The sequence below is a fragment of the Rhizopus delemar genome, genomic scaffold, assembly GCF_000149305.1.
Source record: "Rhizopus delemar RA 99-880 supercont3.26 genomic scaffold, whole genome shotgun sequence".
Taxonomy (NCBI): domain Eukaryota; kingdom Fungi; phylum Mucoromycota; class Mucoromycetes; order Mucorales; family Rhizopodaceae; genus Rhizopus; species Rhizopus delemar.
Window position 1 is genome coordinate 70,344 of NW_027137856.1, and position 16,144 is coordinate 86,487.

A 16,144-nucleotide genomic window follows, 5' to 3' on the forward strand; every position below is an offset into this window, starting at 1 on the left:
TATCACAAACCCAAGCTAGAGGCCCAGAGTTACAAAAAAAAGTCTCTTTTAAAACGGATTAGGGCTTGTGGTAGGTTTGATGATTGGTAGTGGTTTATTTAGTTCTCCAGGTAATAAAATGAGAAAGAAAGAAAGAAAAAGAGGAGTTATACTAACAATTCATGTTGACAAAAAAAAAGGGCCAGTTTTGGAGTTTTCTGGATCCTATGGTACAGCCCTTGTTGTATGGTTTATATCAGGTCTATTAGCTTTATGTGGTGCCCTGTGCTATGCTGAGTTAGGTACAATGCTTCCTATGAATGGTGGAGAAACAGTTTATTTAGGCAGGGCATTCGGCAGCCTTGTCTCTTTTATGTTTGAATTTGTGACAATAGCTGTGCAAAAGGTTAGTGCATACCAAAATGATGAAAGCAAATACAAAATTTCCTTTTTTGTTAGCCTGGAAGACTTGCAATTATTTGTATTGTTTTTGGAGAATATGTGTCTCGTATTGCATATCATACTTACTATTTTAATGTTCCTCATGATTCAGATGCTTCTGTAGAATTAGCAGATGCTATTATACCCAAGTTTCTACCAAAATTACTTGCTGTAGCTTGTTTATTGATCTTAACTTTAATTAACGCCATCTCAATTCCTGCTGGCATCCGATTACAAGACATATTAACCATTTTTAAAGTACTGACGGCCGTTGTGATATCTGTCATGGGTGTCGTTGTATTATCCAACAAAGGAATAATTGCAGGTGGAAATAGTATTGAAGGAGATCCATTCAAAGGGCTAAATTCAATCAGTTTTGGTCAATTTGCTTTAGCTTTCTATTCAGGTATTGAAAAAAAAAAAAAAAAAGAGGCTGAACAAGTCAAATTAACTTTTTTTTTTCTTAAGGTCTTTGGGCGTATGATGGTTGGAATAATTTAAACTATGTATCAGGAGAAATGAAGAATCCCCATAGAGATCTACCTCGTGTAATCATTTTTGGTATTCCGGTGGTTATACTTTGTTATATGTTAGCGAATGTTGCCTATTTAGCTGTTTTGAAACCCGAGGTTATTATACACACAAACACTGTTTCCATGGACTTTGGTAAAAAAATGTTTGGTCCAGCAGGTGGTATTTTATTTGCTATTTGTGTAGCTCTCAGCTGTTTTGGGGTAAGTGAATGAAAAATTAGCCTTAAATATGTATTTATGCTAATCATCTATTGAAGTCTGCTAATGCAGATGTCTTCACGGGTGCTCGTATTATATATGTATCAGCTAAACAAGGCCACATTCCTGGTTTCTTTGGAAAGCTTAGTCAATCTAGACAAACGCCTATATTAGCACTCATTTTACAGGCAGTACTTACAGTAGTGATGATTATGATCGGCTCCTTTAGAGTGCTTATCAAATTTCTATTCAATGAGTTCATGGATGTAAAGTAACGTTTAAGACAACTGAAGTCTAATTTACTAACATAACCATTTAGATTTTATTTTTTGGCTGTGCTCTCCTTATTAGTATTTAGGTACACAGAGCCGGATTTGAACAGACCTTATCGTGTGTGGTTATCAACGCCTATTCTTTTCTGTATGGTTGCGCTGTTTTTATGCACAACACCGTTTATAGAAGCCCCAGTAGAAAGCTTAGTAGCTTTAAGCTTCATTTTATTGGCTATTCCTTTATGGATAATCCATGTCAGCTGTAAGAATAAAATTTTGAAAGGATGGAACAGTAAGTGTTACACTTCACAAAGAAAGGGAGAAAATGCATATAAGCATTAAAAAAAGGAGAAAAACAATGAGAGATTAAAAATTAAACCATACCTTTAGGTATAAAATCTCTGTTTAGTAAAAACACTGGCTATCAGGGTGTAGACATGGCAGAAACTATCGATTAGAAAAAAAAAAAAAGCGATTCTCAATAGATTATTTTGTAAAGCAAGCTTAATGGTTACACGATACCCATTATATAATAAACAAATATGCCATTTTGTCCAATAAAAATCTTTGGAAGATCACTTTTCAGACAAAGAGAGCAAGGAAGCAGGAAAAAGAAGACAATTGTTTCTTAATTTGTATAAATTCATTTAAGCATATTCTTATACAAAAAAGGTTGCTTTGTTCTTTGTGCTTTCTTATTATTTGATTGTCTTTTTGTTTTACTTTCATTTCTTCTTAATGATTTCCTCTGAACATTTTGGACAATTATCTCTTCCACCTATTCCTAGGTCTAAACACAGATATCAAAAATATCAAAAAACAGCTTCGCATAAAGAAATTTATGACGCTATTACTGAGGTAGAATGCATTAATCTTCAAAATAGATTAAAAACGGCTATGGATAAGATTGTATTAGATTGGACCGAGAGACACGATCACCTTGTTGACGCACTTGATAAACTAGAAAGTTCAAAACATAAGATCGAGCATCAATATCATGTTCAATCGCAGCGTTACGAAAAGGCATTACGAGAGGTTCATCTTTACAGAACTCGATATAACAATACACTTCAACGAAGATTTTCTCAAACAAGCTCCAATGCGAGTTATTATTCTGAAAGAGGGCTCAACAACTCTAGTGTGTTATCCGAACAATCTTCATTTTCATCTCCTATACTATTTACAGATGAAAGGATTGACCCGGCATTATATCATCAAAATCTTCTTAGTGATGAAGAACACGAATTTGACTTGTCTTCACTTTTGTCTGACCCAGTAACAACTCCTGATACTATATCTTTATCACCAACATCACCACAAGAGAGTACCATCGAAAGCGTATATAAAGAAGAAGCAAAGCTTGATGTCAACATTCTAAAATTTGCTTGTGGAGATGGATTTTGGAAAGCGATTGCGGAAGGAAAGTCAAACAAGGCTGAAGTCGATTCTTTAGTTAGGTTTGTACTGAGCGAAATACTTTTATCACCTTTTCTAATCCTTTTTTTTTTTTTTTTTTTTTTTTTTTTTTTTTTTTTTTTGCATATAGCAACTATTTACGGCGTGGGGGAAATCCAAATGTAGCCAAAATTTCTGAGACTGTCAATAATGTCAAAGAGGGCTATAGTCTAGTTCATGCATTGATCGCTATTAAAAACACGGCTTCATTGCAACGTGTTCTGCAAGCTGGTGCAAACCCGAACGTTTTTCCACTTACAGAAAAAGTAGGAGATATGATTATGCCACTCGTTCTGGCTGCTAAGTTTGGATATATGAATGGTGTCAGATTGTTGATTGAGCAAGCTGGCGCTGATTTGCTTCACTCAAAAGGGCCATTGGGTGAAAATGCCCTTCATGCAGCTGTTGAAAGTAATTCTGAAGAAATTATTGATTATTTACTGAAAAAATCGCAAAACGCATTATTTTACAAAACAGATTCTGTTGGTAAGCACAAGTAATAAAGCTTCTTTTTAAACAAAACCTTTCTTATATTTTTATACAGGCGCTACTCCTTTGCATTATGCAGCAATGACAGGCAGGACACGGCTGATTACATTAATTAACAAACACTGCCCTGCAAAATTGGATATCAAAGACAACAAAGGCGAAACACCACTTCACTATGCAGTTCGTAACCGAAAATTGAAAGCTGTCACTAAGCTGATCGAATTAGGTGCTTATCCAAATAGCTATGTTCCAAAATTGGTACCTACTCCACTTGATATAGCCAAAGCTGGGGGGCTTGTGTCTATTGCTGAGTGTCTAAAGCGATTTGGTGCCAAAACCTCTAAAGATATTGGAAGGAAGACCTCAACAGTGACTAGCAGTAGCAGTAGCACGTTCAGTGGTGATAGTAGTGGCGGTAGTGATGTGTCCATTTCAAACCGATCCATTAGACATTATTTGCAGATGAAAACTTCACGAATTATGAAAGGAAAATAAATTTTATTTACATCGTTCTCGGTCCTTGAAGGATATCTTTGAGGTTTCCTTGCGCATCTGAAGCTGCTCGCTCCCAGTATTTTTGTGTTTTTTCCAGTTGCTTTATATCTTCATCAGATTTGGTAATCGAATCAACGTACTGCTGCTTCATCTCACTTAAAGGACTTTGGATGAACCTAAAGAAAAAAAAAAAAAAAAAAAAAAGTTACTATATTTCGATTGAACATATTTCGAAAATGTACATTTTTCCGACTGGTTTATAAGTTCTTGTTTCGGAATTTAAGCTGTCTAATTCGCGTCTAGTTAATTCAGCCATCTTACGCTCACGCTGTTTTGATTGAATTTGAGTTTTGACAGTATTAACTTGTTGCTGACTATGGATAAACTTGGCTTGTAATTCAACAAAAACCTAAATATAATCCGTCAGACAAGAAAATAGGAAAGATATGATATTATACCTTACGAATTGCTTCATCTGAAAGAGTGGCCATTTTAATTTGTTTTTTAAAAAAAAAGTTGTAGTGTCTTCCAGCAGTTTCTGCTTAGAAATTTATTCTGAGTTTGAATTCCGTAGTATTTAAATTCATGTTCCTGACTTCGTAATTTGGTTGACTTTTTTAACATTTTGTAATGGAATTCCCTGATCTCGGAAAAAGATGTACAGCACCAGCTTGCAATATTTATGGTAAAATACTAGACACATTTATACTGTTTTCCTGAATTAAGCTTATGAACTTACTTTATTTTTCTAAAAAAAAAAAGACTTTTTACCTTACTCTTGTATATACTGTAAAAATATATTCTGGTAAGTATATAGTAAATAAAGTTACTTGTTTTAACAATTGTTTGAAACATTTAGTCAGGATCATTTTAAATTACAAGATCATAAATGCTCGAGTCTAAACGATCCTAATATGGATGTTCGGTAAAACAAAAAGCAATGGGTGCACACGTTTTTTTATTAATTACTTGTTTATAGTGTGCCAGTATGTCCACTATGTGAAAAACCAGTAACAGTACCAAGAGGACAGGATCCAAACATTAGAGTATGCAAAAAGGAGAGACAGTTAATAACAGCAAGGAACTAATTATTAAATAGATGAATGAGCATATTCAAAACAATTGCGCGGACTTGCAACCTAAAACTAACAATACATGTCGCAGGAAGGGTTGTACTACGAAAATGCTTGTGCCTATGCAGTGTCCTGATTGTGGGTGCTCCTTTTGTGTGAAACATAGGCTGCCAGTTGATCATGTTTGCAAAGGAAAACAAGCGTCTGGAGGGAATTCATCAAGTAATTCTGTTTCTAGAGCAGAAATGGAGAGGTAAATGGATTAAAATAAAGTATCTCACATCATTTCTAATCCTTCTTGGTACAGACAAAGAAAGGAAAGAATAAAGCAAAGAAACCAGGAAATCAGTAGACTACAATTGAAAGCAAAGCAAGGGGTAAGTTGTCGCTTTTTCATAAAAAACAATGTCCTATTAAACACTTATCATAGAAAATTACTGAAGGAGAACAAGTACAATTAGCTAAATTGATATCATTACAAGGAGAAAAGAACGGAAAATGTATTGTTTCTTAACATTGTGATTCATAAAATAGCATTTTCATAATTCTATTTAACCTTTTTTTTTTGTTTGTCTAACAAGCGGTTTCTTCTACCTTAAAAATAATGTATATTTTAATAAATACCTTTTGTTATAACTATTTAAGAAAAAAAAAAAAAATAGGGAGTAGGGAGAGAGAGAGCATTTCTTACATGCTCAAATCAGTTTAAGTTGCATAGTTATTTCTTTTATTATCTCCTAATTAGTACCCATAAACTTCGACTTTTTGAACCATTTTACGTCATAGAACCAAACAGTGTTCATTGTTTTTTTTTAAAAAAAAAAATCGAGATTTTGTTCTTTCTTGATTGTTATTAGAGGGCATCATTGAATGATTGAACTGGTATCTTTTCACGACATCTGAAAAATGTTTTTGATAAAATAAGCGGAATGGAGAGAATGGCTTCCAATGCTAGTTTCATATCCTTCGCACATGTCTGTTTTACAAAAAAAAAAAAAAAGTTAAATGTGTGTTATCTTGCTTAAAATGCATTTAATCCCTACCATGTATCGATCGGTGTCTTCCAAATGATTCAGCTCTTCCCAACTCGTAACAGTTTTCACAAGCTCCTTGCATATGTTTATAAGATGTGCTCCTTTAATGCTGTAGAAATCATCCATTGGTTTGATTTCCAGAATAATTGGGATAAGCATTGGATCTATGGAGAAAAACTGCTTATCTGAAGCAGCAATGGAACGTGCAGCATACTCACATGCTAAAAAACATGTATTATATGTTCTAAGCACATGTTGTGTTTCTTTATCAACGCTAAATGAGTATTGATGACTAGAATTCAATCGAGAGGCTAGCTTACAAAAGCGATCAGCACATACTAACATTAATTTACATTGCTTTGTTAAAGTTGTGGTGCCATGCAAATCCATGCTTAAGATTGCTATTGCTTGCTCTATAACAAGTAACATTTCCATTCTCATTAGGGCAAAGTAAAGTTGCATTGGTACTGGCTGACCAAATGCCTGTAAAGTCTATAGTTGAATGACGATTAGCAGATTCTTTTGTATATGTTTTAATTTTATTTACTCTCATTCTATGGATTGATTTAGAAAAGTGATTGATTACCAGTAAAAGGTATTCTTTTTTAGATGTATATGTTGTACTAGACAAATTCCATTCGGCTAGTGCTATAGATGACAGTGTCTGTAACCAATACAAGCACGTTTCAGATTCCACCTTTTTCTAACCTTTAGTAATTTCCGATATGTTTTATATCTTAAAGTAAACATACCTTCTTCTGTAAATCTTTCATTATTGTGTACATTAACTCATACCATCCACTACATCCTGCTTCTAAACCTATCACATAGAGATTCCAGCAGTTGGTAGTAAATGTCTCGTTGACACTATTCCAAGATCCGAATTCACGTAACAAAGAGACAATCTTTGATGTAAGCTCATTAGAGCTAGGTGTTGTACGAAGTAATAGTTTCATTAAGTTGATCTTTTTTGTAAATTGAGTGAATACCACCTTTTATGCAGCGTAATAAAACTTACAAATACAAAAGACCTATTCATCCTTTTTTTGAGTTCCTGAATAGCATTTTCTGGGAACCACCGCGGTAATTCGCGGCACTTTTGCAAAAGAAAAGACAGATAAGGCAAAAGAACTGCAGCAATTTCATCTAATATTTAAATGTGGGTTAATACATAGGGAATAACATCAGAAAGGCTTCCTTACCGTTGCCCCTTGTTAACAAATTATAGGCTACTTGAAAAGAAGAATCAAAATCCCAGTTGCTAAGCAAAGTACAGCACTGGGCTTTAATTTTTAGAAGCTCCTGTATCTATTTTTTAAAGGTAGTTTTTAAGACGCTGTATTTAAGCTCGTTCACCATGTCCTTTTACTTACGCGACCCAAATAAACCTGATCTGTGTTCTTTTTTGAATGTTCTAACCCTATCTCTACTTTTGAAATGGTTTCAATTACTACAGTAACCATTTGTCGTATTTGAAGCACGCCTGGCGTATCAACATCCATAGCGCTGGGGTTGTGGGTTTGTCTTGAAAGTGCTATACGCGCAATTGTATAAAGTAATCTTCCACAAGACACAGAAACTTTGTAATGCGCTTTATCCAATGTTTCTGTCAATATTTGTTCACATTCAGAGATTGATTGCATAAATTCAGTTAAAATAGATGAATCAGCATCTATGATTCGAGTAATCAAATTTTGGTGTGTGTAGATTAAATTTCGCGTACACTGAAAAGCTTTTTGCTGTAGCTTTGCGTTATTCTTTGTCGATCTAATTATCAATAACAATCTCAAAATGTGCGTTTCGTCAAACATGGTTCCCAATAAAAAGATTAGTTTAACTATTGGCTTATTTTTAGAATGAAAATCCTCTGCTTGTCTAACTTCAAATGATTGGCCTCAGTAATTTTAATGGGCGCCATAGGCTGGTTTACCTGAAAGGGGAAGTTTGTGTTTTTATTCAATGTAGAAAAAAAAAGAACTATTACAAAATGAATCATAGTTATAACGCATCAAGTATCTCTGATCAGGAAAAAGCTCATAAAGCACTTTTAGAATTAGAAATTAAATTTAACAAAAAATCTCGAACGGGCGCTCTAGGTATTCAGGGCTCACAAATACAAGCCCTTACAGGTTTTAATCGTATATTTGAGCAATATCCTTATCCAGTTGTTATCAATGCTGCCATTCTAAAACTCGCCGATTGGTTTCGTACCCAGTAAGCGATTTCTTGAGGTTATTTTATTAAAAAAGTACTTACTGATCCTAGCAACAATGTTGTAAAGTTTTACGTTTACAAAGTCTTTAAAGAAGCATCTCATCAGCACTTGGAAAAAATTATTAATGTTGAAGAAACCATTAGGCGTATATTACCCATTCTTGGTAGTAATGATACAACTGCTCGATCGATTACTTTGAGGTAAACCCATTTACCTTTAAGCATTCGTTTTTTTTTATCCATGTTTTGACGCGCCACAATTTAGAGTCCTCGGCTGTATGTCTATCATCATAGCAGAGAAACTAGACGTTCAATTTGGGTAAATATTAAAGTTTTAATACTCAACACGACCCTCCTAAGATATATATTGTTTTTATATATAGCATTGTACAAAGGTTTGAACTGGCAACAGACAGATTAGAGTTGCAAGCAGCTATTTGGGCGAGCGATCAAATATGCGCAAGATCAAATAGATTTCCTGCTGTCATATTTTCAAAAATTGATAAAAAGTTGAGAGGTCATTATTGTAAAAAGCTTAAAAAGCAAGTCTCAATTATTAAAGTTTGTGATATAGATCCATCTACCTCTCTTGATATAAAGTTACAAGTTGTTAAAATATTTAGACATATGCATGAGGATATTGGAATGACAAGAGAGGTAACAGATATAATAGTATTTGAATGGCATATTAAAAAAGTTCCTTATTAGGCTCAAAAAACATGCTTAAGTTTACTAAATGATTCAGCAACAGGCAGTGAATTGGTAATAGTAACTCTGAGGACTTTGACATTGTTGATTAGTAAGGCAGTAATCGATCAGAAAGAGCAGGTAAAATTCAATAATTATAGGGACATAAATTTGCTCATAAACAGATAAAGATTGATAGATTGCTTGAATATGCTCTGAACGACACTAGAGATGATGTCCGATATAGCGCGTTACATGACTTATCAATACTTCAAAAAACTCTATGAGTTCCTTTATACCTGTTAAATAAGTCTGCATTATATGAACATATATGTTATGAAATAAAACTCTTTCATTTTTTACGTTTTTTCTGTATTTTTAGTTAATTTATTTCATGTGCTTAGCTTTACTTGTTTCTATGATTAGATCTATAAGCTCATGTCAGAAATTATGTTTTTTGTATCAAACTAAAATAAATTAAGATAGACTTTCTCGAATTGACTAGTATAAGAGTACTATTTTTTTCTTAAAAAAAGAGCATTTATATTACATGCGTTGTTTTTCATTATGCTGTCATTTAAGTCTTTGCAATAAAGCAATGAAAAATTCGTTCTATTCTATGATCTCTTTCGAATTTTCTACACCTTTTTTTTTTCTAAAGAAGGAGGGAATGCATGAAATGTTTCCTTAAGAGAGTAAAAACAGCACTAGTATAGGATATTTTCATTTTTAGCTTTTACGACAACTTGAATGCTAATCAGTACACTATCATTATATTCGCAATACAATACTGTTTGCTTTCACATTACCAAAGTAGAATTTCTTTCATTTGCTTGGCCAATTTGCTACACAAAATGTGATTCTTGTAATAACTCTGAGTATATACCGGTGTGTTTGGGGGAAGGTGGAAAAAGTACAGTGATATCTGATTTATATACCTGTAGGTACTAAGGTTTTTTTTTGCGACATCTTTATATGAAAAAGCAATATCAATGCTCTGTACCTATTCAGTGTTTTGAGAACATTGTGATGCGCGCTAAAATAATGTTTGAAATAATGACTTATATTTGGAAAGTGCGACAATCATTATTAAACAGAAGCGATATCTTTTTTAAAAAACAGTGTATGTTGCCACTGCAAATAATTTAAGAATTTCAAGTCGGTAATATTCGCTTGAAATTCGATGTTTTACTCGAATATTACCAAGTCTTGAAACGGCGCATTTCAAGCGAATTTTACAGCAGTTGGTAAAATTTCAAGTTTTACTCGATGACGGTTTGACCTCTTCACAATGCAAATTTTGCTCTGCTAATAATGAAGATCTACAACACCTCTTCGTGCGCTGTCCCAAGAAATGGAGAGTATGGATAGATGCCTTCAACTTCTTTAGCCCACACCTCACTTTCACTCAAGATGATGTATGCTCAATCCTCTGGTCTTTTCAGCGGTTTCCTTTTGTTGACAATACTGATCTCTGGACTCTCAGCTGCTGCGTGCTCTCTGTTATCTGGCGTGCCCATTGGAGATCTACTATTGACGGCTTTCCTTTTATTGATAAACAGTTGGTCACTCGTGCTATGTCGCAGTTTGCCACCCTCAAAAGGGGCAGGCTCGACCTTGACTAGCATGTTCAATCGCTTACATTCTGTTTCTTCTGGTTCACACCGCTCTCAGACGTGTGACTCCTATTATATTATATTTTATAAATAAAAATAAACTATTTATTTACAAAAAAAAAAAAAGTTTTACTCGAATATTAAGCACGCCAAAAAAAACTCTTGAAATCTCTAGTATTACTCGAATATTACGTACGCCAAAAAAGCACTTGAAATCTCTGATTTTACCTTGATTTCACGTAAAAAAAAGAGATATGATAGGTTGGCTTTTTTTAATCATCACATATTTACTTGTCGTTATTGGACGACACTATGCTTACTCATACACTTCTTTACATTCTTATTTGTAGAAAACCTTATCATTTAATATACTTCATTGGCTTAAAAAACATATTGGGCTTTGAAATTATACTTTTTATTGGATAAAAAATTTTATATTGAACTATGGTTTCTATACTTCTTTACTCCTTTAGAATGAATGGCCAAATACTATACCATTTCTACCTTTTGGCAAAATAATACAGTAATCATCCATCCATCCATCAGCGAACATCTTTCTTTTTTTTAAGCTTAACTTGTTTGAGGGGTAATAAATAGGATTAAGTTCAATAAAGCTGTTGTAAGTTGCTCATCTTGAGAAAAAGAGCCTTTTGATGGTTATACGCGTAAAGAAGCAGCAGCAAAGCACATAGAACAGAAAGACTACAGATGAGCTATAGGATAACTACAAAATAGTCTTCAAGTTAAACATTTTGTAGAGCATCATATGAGAGTTTTACTTACATTTAAGCTTAATTTTAGCAATATAATCCCGATAAAGCTATTAGTAATCTTGTAAAGCATTTTCTAAATATAAGGATGAGTAAAGTTTGCTTTAATAGTAGTAGAGCTACTTACAAAAATGCCATAAAAGTATAAACAGAAGCATATCAGAGCATATTATAAAGCCATAAAGAATAAGCTATTAAAGAAATAGCATGCATTTAGTGAGCAGAACATTAAACATTTCCTTGACTTACAGCTTTAATACATGGATCCATGAAAATAAGCCTTTTAATCTTGCACGTACCTACTTGGATGATTTATACTATTTACACTTTTTACCTGGAACATGAAGAGGACCTAAAGCAAATAAAGGTTAAATTAGATATTTTACTGCAATTTAATGAAATAAGTACCTTTAAAAGAGTTGCCACGAAATAGATGCAAAAAAAAGGAAAAGAAAATAAAGATCGAAAAAGATTGAAAAAAAAAAGAGATTGAAAAAGATGGAAAAAATATTATAGGTAAACTCAAGGCACAAAAAGTAATCCCGGCTTCAAAATATAATGATGAGGTTTGTCCTACGTATATAACTTAGAAAAAAAAAAAAAAAAAGAAAAAATGAGTTTTAATTTCACAGTGGAGGTTTTCATTTTAAACATCAGTTATTTTTTCCTTTTTAGTATGCTCATCTTTGGCGTAAAAAATAAACTTTTGTTTTTTTATATATGATAGCTTCTTTTAAAGCTATAAACCAATTACTTATATAATTTTTATGCTTATACTTCATTTTCAGTACAGAATCTATGCTTTTGAGTGATTTATTAAGTTTTGAAAAATAGCGGTCTTGAAATCACTGATTTCAAGCTCTTGAAATTCGAGTAATATCCGGTATTATTTGCAGTGTGCTGCTCTCAGCCAAGCCACATCAACTAAAATAATTTAGTGGACTGAACTCACTCACTTTATTTGACAAGTCTTCACCTATGGTTAAAGTCACTTCAGAATTCATATCCATCGGCTGTAACAGAACAGCACATGCTGCCTGCTGGGGTTACAGTGGCCTCGTGGCTTTTGGCGCTGACAAGTTGATTGCGCTTTATTTACCTTTAGTCTGTAACATTGTTTCAAAATAATCAACTTGTCATTAACCGTATGTGTTTTAGGATCAATATAGCAAAGGTGTAAAGGAAACATTACCTGGACATACGGGAAGGGTCAACTGTTTGACTTTTATTGAAAGAGGCATGGATATTTCAACAAAACAATAAGAGAGATTTTTCATTAATATATTTATACTTAGGCCATGGAGACAAGCTTCAAGACGTTGCCTTAGTATCAGGTTCTGCTGACTGCACAGCTAAACTGTGGAAGAAAAACAAGGAAGGACAGGTAAACTAATCTATCAGTAGTTATCAATATGGATTAACGCATCTTTGTATAGTGGATCAATTCAGCAACAATGAGTGGTCATACCGGATCAGTTGAAACCATCGCGTGTATGCGTGCCCATTCTATCAAAACAGAAACAGATATGATTATTACTGGATCGTCCGACGGTACTATTCGAGTTTGGGAACGTCGTGTTATTGATGATAATTCAGGTTAGAAGATAAAAGAAAAACACGCGCATAACATTTTAACAAAAGTATCATACACAGATGAGGTTACTTGTAAGCAAATTATAAACAATGGAAACAAATATCCTATGTCATTAGCCCTCTCCTATCTCCCCAACAGTGAAGGTATAATGAAGCAATCAGCCAGCAGATCGAAAGTTTGATGTATTTACTATATCCTATAATAGTTCCAATTATGGCCAGTGGACATACAGACAAATTAATTTCAATCTATATTTATCAAGTCAACACAAACGAATTCAAAAAGATGCATACACTGCAAGGTCATGATAACTGGGTTCGAGACTTGTCTTTTGCAACTTACACAGGACAGCATGAAGTAAATGCAAACAATTCTTTTGAAAAGGGCGACCTTATGTTGGCCAGTGCAAGTCAAGACAAGTACATTCGTCTGTGGAAGATATCACCTCATACACCTTCTCCCAAAAAACAAGTTGAAGAAAGAACAGAAGACAGTGGTTTAAATAGTGAGCTACTGAACGCTCTGAAAGAAAGTTCATTGCAAGTATCATATAGAAAATGATTCAAATGATAGCATATTAATTTATAGACACTATAGGACTGGAGAACAATTAAGCACCAAAGCGCACATAATAACTGTCGATTCTTTGCAGTACTCGCTCATGTTTGAAGCACTATTAATGGGTCATGATGACTGGGTATTCAGTGTGCAGTGGCAAAAGCCTTTTGTACAAGCAGGTAAAATGGGGATATTGCAACAACTATTTTTAGATGTTAAATTCTAGTCTAGATGTAGATGGTAGCAAGACATTCATCCAACCTATGCGCTTAATTTCTGCTTCTATTGATAAATCTATGATGATCTGGAGCCCAGAAGCTACTACAGGTGTTTGGGTCAATGAAGTCCGTATGGGTGACATTGGCGGCAGCACCTACTTGGGTTTTTGTGGAGCCTTATTCAGTCCTGATGGAAAGCATATAGTCTCTCACGGTGCCAATGGGTCCTTCCATCTCTGGAAAGATAATTCTGAAGTCAAAGGAGAGAATAATTGGTCACCTAAAGTTGCTATTAGTGGTCATTTCAAATCTGTAGAAAGCCTTGCATGGGATCCTAAATCTAGATATCTCCTTTCAGCAAGGTAAAGAAAAGCAGTATTATATTATATTCAGGATGGTAGAGACTAAATTTTTTTACAGTTTAGACCAAACAACAAGATTGTTTGCACCATGGAATCGCAAAGAAAACGGAACAACTATATCTACATGGCACGAGATGGGTCGACCTCAAGTGCATGGTTATGACATAAAATGTATTGCCTTTGTTCACGACTACCAATTTGTAAGCGGTGCAGATGAAAAAGTTCTTCGAATCTTTGATGCACCCAAGTCATCTGTTGAAAGCTTGGCGACTTTGACTGGAGACGACAGTTTCAGGGAGAACATTACAAGCCGTCCTATAGGTGCTAATTTGCCAGCATTAGGCCTCTCTAACAAAGCTGTTTTTGAAGGAGATGTAGGCGAAGAAGAAACTGATATTTCTAACGGTCTGGGAAGCCACGCATATACCTCAGCTACTCCAGAAAATTTAGCAGAAGTCATGCAACATCCTCCTTATGAAGAGCATTTATTGCAACATACATTATGGCCAGAAGTAGAAAAGTTATATGGTCATCTTTACGAACTCATTTCTGTTGATGTTAGTCATGATGGCAAATATATCGCCTCTTCTTGTAAAGCAGCTACAGCAGAGCATGCTATTGTCCGTTTATTTAATGCATCCACATGGAAAGAAGCCAAAAGTCCAATTGATGCCCATTCTTTGACCGTAACAAGAACCAGATTTTCTCATAATGACCGATGGTTGCTTACCGTTTCCAGAGACCGTTTGTGGGCAATTTCCGAACGTAATGTAGGAGATGAAGAAATGCCATATAAACTAGTCGCAAAAAATAAGGCACATGCTCGCATCATTTGGGATTGTTCATGGAGTCACGATGATAAATTGTTTGTTACAGGTTCCCGTGATAAAACTGTTAAAATTTGGATTCAACCTGATGAGGCTGTTCCAAACTGGACCTGTGTTCATACAATCAAGTGCGAAGAAGCTGTTACTGCTGTTGATTTTGCTTCTACTTTAATAGATGAAAAGTAAATACTATACAAAGAAATATCTAGCGCTGTAAGTACTGATACTGTTTAAAATTTAGATACGTAATTGCTATAGGGTTGGAAAACGGAAGGATTTCACTATATTCATCTGAAAGTACGCAACAACTTGACAAATGGGAATTATGGCATCAATTCGATGAAAGGTAAAATAATATTAAAAAATAAGGTATCTATTAATCCACATTTAGACTTTGCCATTTTGGTGTTGTACGTTCTTTGACATGGCGTAAAATTACTCATGATGGACAGCTTCAATTGGCTTCTGGAGGTGAGGATCATTCTGTAAGATTGTTCAATGTTGAATATTAGAAGCCTTTTCTTTTTGTATAATAAACTTTTTTTTACCTTTTAATCAACACTTTCAAGTACTTTCTTTACAGTATTGAATAATTTGATGCGTTCTGATAATTGTTCTATTGTCTTTTTATCAATATGGGAATCTGCTTGCCATAGTTCTAGCAGACCGTATGCCTCCTTGGAACTTTTTAAATGAGAAGAAAGGTTATTGAAAAGGTTTAATTTATAGTTGTACTCTTGCTTATATGAATGAGCTAAGCGGCTCACCATGTCATATAGATCAAAAGGGTCTACAGTAACTACTTGCAGCATGGATTCGGTTGAAAGAGGCTGTACTGTCGGCTCAGGTCTTTGGAGTACCTTCACCATGAATCTATCTACTTCATTTTTTAAATTGTTCCAGCTAACTTGTACATCCTTCAAAAGATCAACAATTGATTGTAGTTTTTCTATGAGATTTCCTATAGAATCTGCTTGTTTGAAAACAAGACTCTGGTGATTTACACCATGACTTTCTACAGTTTTTGGTAAATCAAGAGTACTTCTCTGTTGTGAAACTATGTTGCAAATGGAATGTATTATCGATACTGATTTCAATTGCACCTCTGCCCAGGTATTACAAAGTATTTTTGCGCGATTCAGCAAGGATAGCGTAATATTTCGTTGCTGTATGAGTTGCTGCATGTCAAAGATACAAGAAGATTACTTTCAAGCCACCACTTATACTTACAGCCTAAACTGGATTAAAAAACGACTGGGTGTGTACAGATGAATTTTGACCACCGCCGCTGCTTCGTCAGTTGAACCTCATTGCTTCAGGCAAGTAGTC

The 16,144-nt window shown here is 34.4% G+C and overlaps 7 protein-coding genes across 7 annotated transcripts; 6 read left to right on the forward strand and 1 right to left on the reverse strand.

The window, feature by feature from the left end:
• Positions 1–79: 79 nt before the first annotated feature.
• Positions 80–1,426, forward strand: RO3G_17121 (uncharacterized protein; the record flags this gene model as incomplete). The annotated part of the gene is made up of 5 exons (XM_067671705.1): positions 80–110; positions 249–313; positions 439–826; positions 1,015–1,154; positions 1,211–1,426. The coding sequence occupies 5 exons, from the start codon at positions 80–82 to the stop codon at positions 1,424–1,426; spliced, it is 840 nt and encodes a 279-aa protein (XP_067527919.1).
• Positions 1,427–2,161: 735 nt separating this feature from the next.
• On the forward strand, positions 2,162–3,862 carry RO3G_17122 (uncharacterized protein; the record flags this gene model as incomplete). Its single annotated transcript, XM_067671706.1, has 3 exons — positions 2,162–2,880; positions 2,970–3,364; positions 3,423–3,862. The coding sequence occupies 3 exons, from the start codon at positions 2,162–2,164 to the stop codon at positions 3,860–3,862; spliced, it is 1,554 nt and encodes a 517-aa protein (XP_067527920.1).
• A 914-nt stretch (positions 3,863–4,776) lies between these two features.
• RO3G_17123 (uncharacterized protein) lies at positions 4,777–5,449 on the forward strand (the record flags this gene model as incomplete). Its single annotated transcript, XM_067671707.1, has 5 exons — positions 4,777–4,787; positions 4,842–4,908; positions 4,962–5,188; positions 5,243–5,312; positions 5,366–5,449. 5 exons carry the CDS (start codon positions 4,777–4,779, stop codon positions 5,447–5,449), a joined length of 459 nt encoding a protein of 152 aa, XP_067527921.1.
• A 1,059-nt stretch (positions 5,450–6,508) lies between these two features.
• Positions 6,509–7,612, reverse strand: RO3G_17124 (uncharacterized protein; the record flags this gene model as incomplete). Its single annotated transcript, XM_067671708.1, has 5 exons — positions 6,509–6,523; positions 6,722–6,934; positions 6,988–7,115; positions 7,172–7,277; positions 7,343–7,612. The coding sequence occupies 5 exons, from the start codon at positions 7,610–7,612 to the stop codon at positions 6,509–6,511; spliced, it is 732 nt and encodes a 243-aa protein (XP_067527922.1).
• Positions 7,613–7,956: 344 nt separating this feature from the next.
• On the forward strand, positions 7,957–9,078 carry RO3G_17125 (uncharacterized protein; the record flags this gene model as incomplete). The annotated part of the gene is made up of 7 exons (XM_067671709.1): positions 7,957–8,183; positions 8,235–8,384; positions 8,449–8,502; positions 8,579–8,709; positions 8,758–8,840; positions 8,892–9,011; positions 9,070–9,078. 7 exons carry the CDS (start codon positions 7,957–7,959, stop codon positions 9,076–9,078), a joined length of 774 nt encoding a protein of 257 aa, XP_067527923.1.
• A 767-nt stretch (positions 9,079–9,845) lies between these two features.
• Positions 9,846–10,495, forward strand: RO3G_17126 (uncharacterized protein; the record flags this gene model as incomplete). The annotated part of the gene is made up of 3 exons (XM_067671710.1): positions 9,846–9,993; positions 10,030–10,117; positions 10,261–10,495. 3 exons carry the CDS (start codon positions 9,846–9,848, stop codon positions 10,493–10,495), a joined length of 471 nt encoding a protein of 156 aa, XP_067527924.1.
• Positions 10,496–12,234: 1,739 nt separating this feature from the next.
• On the forward strand, positions 12,235–15,327 carry RO3G_17127 (uncharacterized protein; the record flags this gene model as incomplete). The annotated part of the gene is made up of 10 exons (XM_067671711.1): positions 12,235–12,364; positions 12,552–12,640; positions 12,693–12,852; positions 12,967–12,993; positions 13,056–13,355; positions 13,522–13,587; positions 13,640–13,988; positions 14,047–14,997; positions 15,114–15,161; positions 15,207–15,327. The coding sequence occupies 10 exons, from the start codon at positions 12,235–12,237 to the stop codon at positions 15,325–15,327; spliced, it is 2,241 nt and encodes a 746-aa protein (XP_067527925.1).
• Between the last annotated feature and the right edge of the window lie 817 nt (positions 15,328–16,144).